Consider the following 13,316-nt stretch of genomic DNA (forward strand, 5'->3'; position numbering starts at 1 on the left):
TGTGCATCAGTCAGGAAGACTGGCAAGAGCAGGAATTGTATTATTTTGGGAAGAGAAATCAGCCAGGTGGGCTGGTGGCAGACAGGTTGGCTAGCAGTAGAGCTGGGATAAGTTTCTATGGGGAAGTAAAAGGTGGTGAGAGATGCTGTTCATTCTACATGTGCTTCTTTGTCAAAGGGATGGCAAGTTCCTAGCCTATAATTGGCCATTGCTGAGCTACCAAGAGACTGTTAGTTCCTCCAGGAGTGACCCAGCAGAAGCTGTACAAAGGAAACCATGTTTGTGCAGGATACCACTACACTACAATAAGAAAGATGTATATCAAAACAAAAAATTATGCAAAGTAAATACATGTAAAAACACTACTTTACTTTACTTTGTATATTTTTTATTGTAGTGATCAGTCCACACCTACAGTGTTCATTGCAAAATAATCTCCTGAGGAAGCCTTAACAGGCGAAACATGTAGAGATAACAATTTACACGTATAGTGCTATCTGTTACTGATCAATTTATCCTTGTTAATGGATTTTTTAATTGATTGATCCTTTTGTATATGTATGTGCTTAAAAAGTCCCAAAAAATTTTCTTTTCTGTGTTTTTCTACTTTAAGAGGGATGTGGCTCAAATTGAGTTTTTCCTTCAGACTTGATTTATAACTACATTTCTCCTTTGTGATTCCCTGAACAGTTAACAGAGAACAGTCAAATCTTCTAATCAAAAATTCTAGTTGTATTGATACAGAAATGGTCACCTATCTATTCCCAGTCTCAGTGTGGCTTGTGCTGCAGAGAAGTTTGATTTTCTTGGTGTGATACGAAGTCTACCCAGGGGACTGGGATCATCTGACCAATTAACCAGGACAGTTGACTTAGAGAAGCAGGGAATACAAGTCTGGCCATGGAAGACCCTATAGAGTTACTTGTAGCACTTCTGGATAATGCAACCACTAAAGCATTTTTTTCCACCTCCGGAACCTTTCAGAATTCTAACATTTTAGTCTGAATTTTCTGTTAACTTACCCAATGATATGTAAAGTTTTTAGCTAGTACTGCGGAGCCAAAAGATCTGGCTGGGTTCATTCCACATCCAGTGTAGTCAATCTGTGCAAAGGAAAATAAGAAACATTAATGCAACAAACACACAGCGCTCTTTATCTGTGCTTACCATCACATCTGCAAATATAGCTTTCATGCATGCATTGATTAATCGTGTGGTTTGGGGTATTCCTGTATCTGTTAGAGGTTTTTAAAAAGTATACTGTACATCAAGAATGTCCCCCCTTGTTCTGGAAATCTACTCCTTCCCTGATTTTTGCAGAGTTTGGGAGACAGGAACTGTTAGAAAATGTTAATGAAGGAGGGTGACCACCTGATGACACCTTGGACACACTTGTCTTCCCACTTTTCACCATACAAATCCCAACATCATAAGGACCAACTTACCAAAGGGTTAAAACACCAAGCCCTCTTAGCTCTACTGTCAATGTTGGATTGACCAATAAAGATCACACGACAACCAACAAGGAGACATGACTGCACTCTGCACCAACTTATCAGCTCCCAGATCTTTATACAGTAGTATCTCTCTGCGTGGCCATCTCTGTGTCAGGGCTGGGCCCATTCCTTTCTTCTCTGAGCTGGCCGCTCGGCTGTCGGCTATTTGCCAGCTCCTATCTCTCCTCAGTGACTCACCTGTTGATGATCCTGCTCGTCAGTCCTGCCTACTTAAGTCGTCCAGTCCAGATGATCTCTGCCTTCGCCTTGGTCACATCTTTAGAGACCCTCTCTTGTGTTCCTGTTAAAGACTTGCTTGGCTGACATTCCTTCAGATCCTGCTTGCTGTTCTACTTTGCGGTTCTCTGGCTCCCTGAAGTTTTGGCTTGTCTGACCACCTGATGACACCTTGGACGCACTTGTCTTCCCCATTTTCACCACACCAATCCCAACATCATAAGGACCAACTTACCAAAGGGTTAAAACACCAAGCCCTCTTGGCTCTACTGTCCACCTATTTTGTGTCACAATTTAGAGACATTGCCTAGGAGTGCAATCCTCATAACTCCATCTCCACCATCAGGAGCTCTGGAGAAGAACAAGCTTCCTTGGGTATTGAATCTTCACCACCCACTTGTGGCACAACTGTTAATCTCTGTTAGCCCAATCTTTGTACATTGTCATCTTATTTTGGATGGTCCAAATGGCTTTGACCTCTGCTATTCTTCAACTAGCCCCTCTAGCATTCAACCCTCAGCAATGCACATTATTTTGGTAATTTCTGTATTTTCACTTCATACAAAACTAGGAGCATCCAAGCCCCTCACGCCTACTGGTCTTGTGGACTCTTGTGGACAAGAATATGCCAAAGAATGATGGCCCTGATTATGGACTTTGCCTCCCCCTTGTCACCACACCAATAGCAAGTTCAAGATTGTTGACCTATCATAGAGATTGAAACATCAAGTCCTATGGGCTCCAATATGTGATATTTGACATCTGCTCACAGGCCAGAGGGTCCCTGCTAGAAGGACTTTCCCTTCCCCATGAATACACATCTCAAAGTAGAAATGGTTATTTGTAACATGGACAACAGCTTTAAAGGCAAACTAAATTCTTTTTTCGTGGGCTGGCAATGTACCTAATACCTGCACCATTTTTTTCCACAGCTGTCCACTGCAATTCACAGAGGGTGTTATAGTGTGCTACAACACACGTACATTGTTTGGTGTGTTGGGGTGCCAGTCAAGTGGAGGGCACCAGATGACACTGCTATCAGTTATACCACTAACACTAATAGTCCTTGAAATAACATGCAGGTAAACATCCATTTGCCCCGCCTTAATGCAACAAATTTGTATAAATGGACCCTTAGGGGTCTGTTTATAAAACATTCATTGCATGAGTGTCTGAAGAATTCGTTCAAACTGAACAAAATGTCACAATTGTTTTTCTAAGAGATTAACTTTGGACTGTGAGTCCAAAGGAAAGAAGCCAGTGGCACACCGATTATTCCAGCATAAGTGAAACTTTTTGGTTTCAGACAAGTAAAAACTAGGTTCCTCCCAGTCCCAAACATCACCCCATTCACCAAAGGAGGAGTGTCCCGGATCGGGCCAAGTGGAGCATCATTGGTAGGCTGTGCCAGAACCTGGAAGAGTCGGTGTTTCATCAGATTAGGTGACCTCTTAGAATGTGTAACGGAAGGGATGTTCCGTCGCTGCCATCTTGCTACACCCGCACTCCTCCATAGTAAGGATACACTGAGAAGGGGGAAAGCAGACATCTTGTTACACCCACCGGAGTTTTGCATTTTACACTTATTTTTAACAGTAAAGTGAGTTTATCTAGTGAAATACATTACTTACAACTCTGTCTGACTGGTTAGATGTTGAATTTTAAAAGCAGCAGCAAGCCTGCTCATCTCACAGGTTTGCTAATCTGACAGAAGTTTGCTGCTTTTAAAATTCAACATCTAAACATTCATACAGAGTTCTAAGTACTTGTATTTCAGTATAGAAACTTACGTTACTGTTAAAAATAAGTGTAAAATGCCAAACTCTGGTGGGTATAACAAGATGTCCGCTTTCCCCCTCCTCAGTGTATCCTTACTATGGAGGAGTGCGGGGTGTAGCAAGATGGTGACAATGGAGCATCACTTCCATTACACATTCTTGCGGGTCGCCTTATCTGACGAAACTCCGCCACAGTCTTGGAGTGCTTGGAGAATAACATCTTGCATGCTAGAAATGCTCAGATAAGCTGCTGAGCAATATGAAAATGTTGGCTTGACCAATAAAGATCACATGACAACCAACAAGGAGACATGATTGCACTCTGCACCAACTTATCAGCTCCCAGATCTTTATACCCTAGTATCTCTCTGCGTGGCCATCTCTGTGTCAGGGCTGGGCCCATTCCTTTCTTCTCTGAGCTGGCCGCTCGGCTGTCGGCTAATTGCCAGCTCCTATCTCTCCTCAGTGACTCACCTGTTGATGATCCTGCTCGTCAGTCCTGCCTACTTAAGCCGTCCAGTCCAGATGATCTCTGCCTTCGTCTTGGTCACATCTTTAGAGACGCTCTCCTGTGTTCCTGTTAAAGACTTGCTTGGCTGACATTTCTTCAGATCCTGCTTGCTGTTCTACTATGCTGTTCTCTGGCTCCCTGACGTTTTGGCTTGTCTGACTATCCGTTCCGGTTCCTGAACTCTGGCTATGTTTTTACTCTGTTTACCTTTTTCTATTATTATTAAACAAGTGTGATTTAACTGTACTTCTGTCTCAGTCTAATTCATGGTTTCTGACACTCTGGACAGCTGTAGGTCATACATTATATGGCAAACTAAACTCATAAAACTATGTATTTATGGAGCTGGCTTTGTTTAAGTTCATCTCAGTGGTGTTCAAGGCTCTGTTTGGGCCACTTGAGCTCCTTAACACCAAAGTGATCAAACCATGTCTTAATGGAGCTGGTTTTGTTCCAATTCATCTTAATGGTGTCCAGTAGGATTGAGTTCAGAGCTCTACACTGGCACCTGAGTCCCTCAACGCTGAACTGATAAAAGCATGTCTTTATGAAGATGGCTTCACTCCAGTTCATCACAATGGTGTCCAGTAGGGTTCAGGTCAGGGCTGTATGCATGTCTTTATGGAGCTGGATTTGTTGTCCAATTTATCTCAAAGGTGTTCAGGTGGATTGAGGTCAGAGCTCTATACTGTATAGTCACTTGGGTTCCTCAACGCCAAACTGATCAAACTATGTTTTTATAGAGCTGGCTTTGTTCCAATACATCACAAGGGCATTCAATAGGGCTCAGGCCAAGACTTTATGCAGGTCACTTGAGTTCCACACCAAACTGATTAAACCATGTAGTTATGGAACTGGCTTTGTGCCCAGGGGCACAGTCATTCTGGAATAGAAAAGGCCCTTCCCTAAACTGTTGTCATAGGGCTGGAAGCACACAATTGATTAAAATATTTTTGAATACTTTACTATTAACAGTACATCATTGGAAACACCTGAAAAACCTGAAGTCATTTAGAGTGGTTGTCCATTTACATAGTGTATATACTGCAGGAAGGTAAAGATCAAGCAAAAAAAATGGTCCTGGCCCAATGTACATACATATGTATGTATGGGCCCCTACATACTGTATATGCAACTATGCCATGGGACATAACAAATTTAGTAGAAAAATATTTTCTCTTACCGCAATCAAATGTCCCAAAGCGACAGAGAGTCCGATGGCGAGAGGAACGGATCCAGAAACGTCATGCCGCCTTCGGTCTGTGACTGCCACAACACAAAGGACCAGCTGGAAAGTAACAAGGATCTCCACCCCCAATCCTTGTCCTGCTGAAACTCCTGGACTGAGCTGTAGGAGACAAGAAGAACACATATGGGATCATGGTAATATTGATAATAAGAGAAAATTTAATTAGAGAGAAGGAAAACACTAATGTGCTACTTAAGGTGAACTCTAGTCATATATAAAAGACATAAAATGAATGCAGCTCTGTATTCATTAATAGATACTAAATGCAGGGGTATAACCTTTGATCATACTGGTCTACTCATGTTTTGTTGTCTTTTATAGAGGTGCATGCATCTGCCCCTGAAGAGTGGTATTATCCAAGAAACGCATCAGGCTTATAGGATGCATTCTCCTATATACAATTGGATGATACGGCACACTGTGGATATAGCAATATCATTACAACAAATTGGGCAGGAGAATAGGGGAATAATTCAATTCTTTTTAGGGGGATTAGTCCATGTAAGGATAAAAAAAATAAACAGCTAACTGTCCATGGAGGGCTGCCAGTTCAGTAGTTTAGAAGACAAAGAAACTCTGCAATGCAGAAAAGGACAAAAGAACAGCGCCCTCTAAGTGCAGTATGCAAATATATTTTTATGAAAATAAAGGAATTTAAAGCGGAGGTCCACCCTAAAGTGGACCTTCCGCTCATTGGAATCCTCCCCCCCCCCTCCGGCGCCACAATTGGCACCTTTCAGGGGGGAGGGGGTGCAGGTACCTGTACAGTACAGGTATCTGCACCCACTTCCGGCGTAGATTCTGCAGAAGGTACGCCCCTTTCCACAGAATCTACGCACCTTTACGAAAGTCCCCCGCTGCCTGCTGGGAAACACACGGATCCCAGAGACAGCGGGGACCATCCTTATTGCGCAGCGCGACTCGCGCATGCGCAGTAGGGAACCGGGAAATGTGAAGCCGAAAGGCTCCCCTTCCTGATTCCCATACCCAAGAGGGCAGAGGCAGCACCCGAGAGATGATCGAGAGATCGGCTTTGGGTGCCGACATCGCGGGGGCGCGCTGGACGGGTAAGTGTCACTATTTTAAAAGTCAGCAGCTGCAGTATTTGTAGCTGCTGGCTTTTAAAAAAAAAAAAAAGGCGGAACTCCCGGCGGACTCCCGCTTTAAGATACACTCACTAAGGTTTAGTATAAACAGGCATGTAACGTGGTATCATCCGCTCCGACTGCCGGGTGAAGCGCCTGAGACACAGTTTGCAGATAGCAACAGTGCGATCTCCTGCAGATGTGCTGAAAAAGGCCCAGACAGCTGAGCTTTGGGGAGTGGGCTGGGAAATAACAGCTGCAGAATGTGATGGAATAGGGTGGCTGCTCTCTGCTCTTTCTTGACGTCGGTCCCCTTGGGGTTGTGCCGCCTCACCTTTAGTTTCCTCCTCTGCTCTATTTGGCACCCAAGTCGCATCAGTGACCTCATCATCATCATTATCTGCATCTTCTCCATCTTCACCATTATCACTGGAGACAACTTGGCAATACGCTGCAGCTTGGGAAACATAAATGCCAATTTGTCTACCAATCTTCCTCCCTCTCTCTCTAGGCTTATGTTCCTTTCTTGATCAAATAATTCAGCTGACTCCTCAATGGCTGATGTTGGGGCTATGGCAGGAATAAATGTGGACAAGGAGGCAGGTTTATCCACTCTGGCAACTCTGTCTCTGCTTGCATGACAGAGGATGTGGAGGATGAGGAAGGTTTAGTAAGCCAGTCCACCACCTCCTCTGCATGCTGTGGCTGGATAGCATGGGCAAACTTACTAAACAGAGAAAATGATGCCCTGTCTGAGGACTGACCACCACGTCCACCTTTGCTTGTTGTCCTCCCAGACATTATTGGGAGGGAGGGGGCGGTGCTTTATAAGCAAATGTAGAGAAGAAGTTGAAATCTGTACGTAGATGCACTTTAATCAATGTAAAAAGGTGTTTGGTTACCTTTAATTTGAGTACTCGCACTACACAGACACACTCCACAGATATACTATAATATACTGCAATATAATGCACCAAATGTACAGTGATTCACAGAACTATATGGCATTAAACTGGCAGTAATGCACACAAAACATATGGTGTTAAATTAGCAGTAACGCACACAGAACTATATGGCATTAAACTGGCAGTAATGCACACAGAAGTAAAAAGCGATAAACTGTCAGTAATGCACAAAACTATATGGCATTAAACTAGCAGTAACGCACATTGAACTATATGGGGTTTAACTGGCAGTAACGCACACTGAACTATATGGCGTTAAACTGGCAGTAACGCACACAAAACTAGATGGCGTTAAACTGGAAGTAATGCACACAGAAGTAGATGGCGTTAAACTGGTAGTAACTCACAAAACTATATGGTGTTAAACTGGCAGTAACGCATACAGAAGTAAATGGCGTTAAACTGGCAGTAACGTAAAAAAATATGTAGCCTTAAACTGGCAGTAACGCACACAGAACTATATGGCGTTAAACTGGCAGTAATGCACACATAAGTAAATGGTGTTAAGCTGGCAGTAACACACAAAACTATATGGCGTTAAACTGGCAGTAACGCACACAAAACTATATGGCGTTAAATTGGCAGTAACGCACACAGAACTATATGGCATTAAACTGGCAGTAACGCACACAGAAGTAAATGGCGTTAAACTGGCAGTAAGCAATAGACGTGTTCAACCGTCACTACATTGATGCTATCTGAACTGTCCCTACTCTAGCTATACACTAATGTAAAGATTACTGACACGGTCTGACTACACTACAGTGAAACTATCTGAACTGTACGTGATTGTCGGTGATGGCTGCAATATAAGCACTACCCCCCAAATAAGTCCTACCCTGTTTCCCCGAAAATAAGTCCTACCCTTAAAATAAGACCTACAAGGATTTTAACTAGGGCTTATTTGGTGGGTAGGGCTTATATTGCAGCCATCACCTACAATCACGATAGGTCTTATTTTCGGGGAAACAGGGTAGCTGCACAATATGCAAAGCTGAATAATGGTCCTCCTCACTACACTCATACTATCCCTAGACTGACACTAAACTAAAGCCTTGTACACACAGTACGATTGTTGGCAGGGGATTATCTGTCGACAGACTGTTATCCTAAAATCTTACCATTAGTACGCTCCTTTTGACAATTTTTGTCCAACTTTCGGCCCACAAATGTTGGATGACAGGCTAGTAAATTTTTGGCGGACAACGGTTTGACGTCAGATTTACGTATGGTCAGTACACAAAAGTCGAAAGTGCAAACACGCATGCTTAGAATCAATGCTCACCAAACACAAAATTAACAGAAGGAACCCAAAGGGTGGCGCTCAAGAGCTGAAATTCCTCATAGTACATCACTACTTTCGTGTTTGTGGCACGACAATAGTGTAACGATAGTATTCAAGACAACGCCCTTTTGATAAATTTCAGATGCTTGGTTGGCCAACAATCATACCGTGTATATAAGGCATTATATTCTAGCACCAGTCTGATGCTGTGTCTGTTTCCTGCCAGCTCTAAGACTGAGAACCAAGTGATCTAATGCTGCCAATTGCTCAGTTCTGAGGACTCCCTGACCAGAAAGCTGGTGACTAGGATTCACAGCTCCTCTGCTCTGCCTGGAGCGCTGGGCTGTGGAGGGGACGGGAACGGCTGGCTCAGGCTCTCAGCGGTTGAGCCAGGTGCCGTCCCAGGCATGTGAGCAGATTCTGACTTCATTGTTGGGATCTTCACAGTTTCATAGTTAGTAAGGTTGAATAAAGACACCAGTCCATCCAGTTCAACCTACGTGAGTGTCTACAATCGCCCCTGTACATTGCACACTCACATCAGTCCCTACCCTCAAAGAGCCTACAATCCAATGTCCCCATTCATATACTAGGGCCAATTTTGGACAGAAGCCAATTAACCTACCTGCATGTCTTTGGATTTGTGGGAGGAAACCGGAGTACCCGGAGGAAACCCACGCAGGCACAGGGAGAACATGCAAACTCCAGGCAGGTAGTGTCGTGGTTGGGATTTAAACCAGCGACCCTTCTTACTGCTAGGTGAGAGTGCTAACCACTACACCACTGTGCTGCCCATAATCTTGCCTAAGCCTAGACCGTGACATCAGCCGACAGCGGGCTTCAGCCCCGTGTCAGCTGAAAACGGGTCACAGGGGTGCAGAACAAACTGCACTCCTGTGATCCACAAGAGAGGAACGAGCTTTGGCTGTACTTCTCCTTTAAATAGTTACATAGGTTGAACAAAGACGCAAGTCCATCTAGTTCAACCAATAAAATAAAAAAGGAAAACATCCGCATGCACAGCCCTATAGCCACAGTTGATCCACTTTGTTTTTATCTGCTAAATTTGCAAAGTGCAAAAGATCTCTTTCCAGAAACCTTTTCTGCCACTAACTATACTTTCACACCCGTGCAAAGAGGACATGCACCCAGCAAGCCTAAAAGACAAACGTTAAAGAAAAAAAAAAGAACATTTTTGATGAATTTGGTCAGCAATTTAAATCTCTGCCAAGATACACAATTTACACTGCCGTCAGTGCCGGAGCCCTCCCTAATCATGTAGACAATTTACTGTTTCGGTTACACTACGCGCATCTATTGGGCGACCTGACACCTCTCCAAGAATTCCGTCACCATGGCTACTATTATGTTATCTGTCTGTATATAAAACGCTCATTAATAATCAAGCCTTTATCCATTCGCCCCCCTTTTGTGCGAGGAGGAATGAAAAAAAAAAAAAAAAAAAGGGCTGCTACTTTTATTTACAATTCCTTCGCATCTCGCAATAACCGCAAAAGGTTTCAATGTACGCTGAAAAATCTTCCCAAAAGATTAAGAATGCGACCCCCCTCCGCCGTCCTTCCACACCCCTTGTCTGCAAACAGCCGAGCGAGCCGCGGTGACTTCATCAAAATCTTTTCCCCTGGTTTTTTGGGGTGCTTTTTGTTGTTGTGTCATGAATAGCTTTTTTTTTCTTTTTTTTTTTTTTTACTTTTCTTTACCTAATTCCAAGCAAATTTTTTTACCGCCGATATGGCAACGCAAATCGGTCCCAATGACATTTTTGTGTCTAAAAAAAAAAACCCCAAGGTCTCATGATTTCACAGCAGATAGATTTTTTTACATTTTTTTTTTTTTTTAAAGCTTGGTCCAGTTGTTGATTAGAAGCACGAGAAGAGAATCAGAAAAAAAGGGTCTCTTTCAGCCCCAAGGAGGGCGTGCCGCAGCAATCACGCTGAAATAAATGCGCTGGCACAGCGAGCCGCTCCGGAAAATCTTTTGCTGAGGAGTCTATTCATGCCTGAGAAAAAGTGAACACATTCCTTGGCTAACCTTTAAAAAACAAGCTACGGAGCCTATAGGTGCCATTAAATCGTGCCATTTATCGGCAAAATACCAGCGATTAAGCATGTTAATCGGTGACATTCAGGCGTTAGGAATTTCTGGGAATGTTTTGAAAATCTGCATGCGGATAAGCTCATTGTGGGTAGCTGAATGGTACCGGCTGCTTTATTTTACCTCTTAGCAATGATATGAAAAACAAAAAAGTATTTTTTGTTTCCAGTTTGATACATCTCAACTGTGATCATAGTAATAAAGTGTAATAAAATGTTACAATGTTGTTGTTGCAATGCAGCATAAAGGATACATCCGCCCAAAATTTACATTTCGGTGGATGCTAGAGAGGTAAAAGACCACCTTCCGGAAAACTGTAATACATAACATATACCAACAATGATAGAATAAAAATATCTATTTAGCCCTGGTTCACACTGCTGTGACTTCTCTGCGAGTTTCTACAAACTCCCTGTGCCCATTATGAGGAGTTCCCACCATCCCTGTGCTATGTTCCCAGGTCTGCATACCTGCTGTGCCCATTATGAGGAGTTCCCACCATCCCTGTGCTATGTTCCCAGGTCTGCATACCTGCTGTGCCCATTATGAGGAGTTTCCACCATCCCTGTGCTGAGTTCCCAGGTCTGCAAACCTGCTTTGCCCATTATGAGTGGGTCCTACCATCCCAGTGCTGAGTTCCAGGATCTAAAAATCTTCTGTGGCCTTAATGTAGTGGGTCTGCACACCCACTACACCCATTATGAGGGATCCTCACCATCCCTGTGCTTGGTTTCCAGATCTACAAACTCCATGTGCCCATTATGAAGGGTTCCACCATTTCTGTCCTGAGTTCCCAGGTCTGCAAACCTGCTTTGCCCATTATGAGGAGTTTCCACCATCCCTGTGCTGAGTTCCCAGGTCTGCAAACCTGCTTTGCCCATTATGAGTGGGTCCTACCATCCCAGTGCTGAGTTCCAGGATCTAAAAATCTTCTGTGGCCTTTATGAGGACTTCCCACCATCAATATAAGGGTTTTCCATCTTCCCTGTTCTGATTTTCTGGGTCTGCACACCCACTACACCCATTATGAGGGGTCCTCACCATCCCTGTGCTCGGTTCCCAGATTTACAAACTCCATGTGCCCATTATGAGGGGTTCCACCATTTTTGTCCTGAGTTCCCAAATCTGCATACCTGCTGTGCCCATTATGAGGAGTTTCCACCATCCCTGTGCTGAGCTCCCAAGTCTAAAAACCTGCTTGGCCCATTATGAGTGGGTCCTACCATCCCGGTGCTGAGTTCCCAGGATCTGCAAATCTTCTGTGGCCTTTATGAGGGTTTCCCACCATCATTATGAGGGGTCTCCCACCTTCCCTGTGCTGATTTTCTGGGTCTGCACACCCACTACACCCATTATGAGGGGTCCTCACCATCCCTGTGTTCGGTTCCCGGATTTACAAACACCCTGTGCCCATTATGAGGGGTTCCACCATCCCTGTGCTGAGTTCCCAGGTCTGCACACTTGCTGTGCCCATTATGAGGGGTTCCCACCATCCCTGTGCTGAGCTCCCAGGATCTACAAATCTTCTGTGGCCTTTATGAAGGGTTCCCACCATCCCTAGTGCATTTAATATTATAGATTTTTTTTATATATCCATATTTTTCCTGGTAATTTTTGTAACAGTAGGAGCCGCGACACACAAAATTAGGTGGGGACACCCAAAACTCTCAGCTAGACATGAGCAGGAATTATGACAGTTAGATCTCGCTGTTGGAGCATTCAAGCTGTATAAAGAGCCAGGGGCTGACTCAACCCACCAGGTTCTACTTATAACTAAAGTATAACGCTTGAGTAGTCTGATCCTTCAACATTAAACATATAGGAAGATATTTATAAATCAATAAATGGTCAGTTCACCCAACAGTAGATATGCGGCATTTATAAAATGTGTTCAATGGTTGGATTTGCATAAACCTTCGCTGAATTGAGACACATTGCCCAACACTCTCAATGGGAAAATCACATTTCCGCAGCAGTTGTTGCATTTATAGTACAGTGAATTCATGTTTTTAGGGCATCCAGAAAATCAATGACTTTATCAATGATTTAACACCAATCCATATGGAAGTAGCCACACATTTACCGCACACTGTAAGTCTAAATCCTAATTTGTATGTGCCAACATTTGCTTGCTCAATGGGGAACTTGAAAAGTAGAGGATATTGTTTCTCCATATAAAACAAGTGAACGATGGGGCAACGCGTCTGATTAGCAATATCTCACAGTAGCCCAGGGTTTTTCAAGCTAGATGGCCATGGCACGGGGGGGGGGGGGGGGTGCACCTGTAGATAGACACCAAGCAGTAGCATGGCCAAGCTCATAGGGATGACTATGGGACCCCATTCAGCATCATATAGTGATCTGCTCGATGGTAATATAGCAAGAAGAAGAGGAGCCACAGCCATAGACCAAAGATGTCCACAACTGTGTGACCATTTTGGATAAGCTCAGGTTCCATTTGAATATGGTGCTTTTGCAAGTACTTGGCTAGGCTTCTGGACCCTAAAAGGTAAGTAAGCTACGGGCTGAATTGATAAGCTTATAAAATATACACTCACTGGTCACTTTATTAGGTACACCCTGCTAGTACTGGGT

General features: G+C 43.7%; 1 protein-coding gene across 1 annotated transcript in view; it reads right to left on the reverse strand.

Annotated features, from left to right (window-relative positions):
* Positions 1-13,316, reverse strand: part of AQP1 (aquaporin 1 (Colton blood group)) — a 60,386-nt gene that overhangs the window by 2,837 nt on the left and 44,233 nt on the right. Inside the window, exons 2-3 of the mRNA XM_077490666.1 lie at positions 5,206-5,370; positions 1,023-1,103 (exon numbers count right to left, since the gene is read on the reverse strand). Coding sequence (XP_077346792.1) covers positions 1,023-1,103; positions 5,206-5,370 — 246 coding nt within the window. The remainder of the gene's footprint in view (positions 1-1,022; positions 1,104-5,205; positions 5,371-13,316) is intronic.

Source organism: Lithobates pipiens, unplaced genomic scaffold (genome assembly GCF_037356315.1).
Source record: "Lithobates pipiens isolate NorthernLeopardFrog02 unplaced genomic scaffold, aLitPip1_a1.2 Scaffold_19, whole genome shotgun sequence".
In the NCBI taxonomy this organism is placed as follows: domain Eukaryota; kingdom Metazoa; phylum Chordata; class Amphibia; order Anura; family Ranidae; genus Lithobates; species Lithobates pipiens.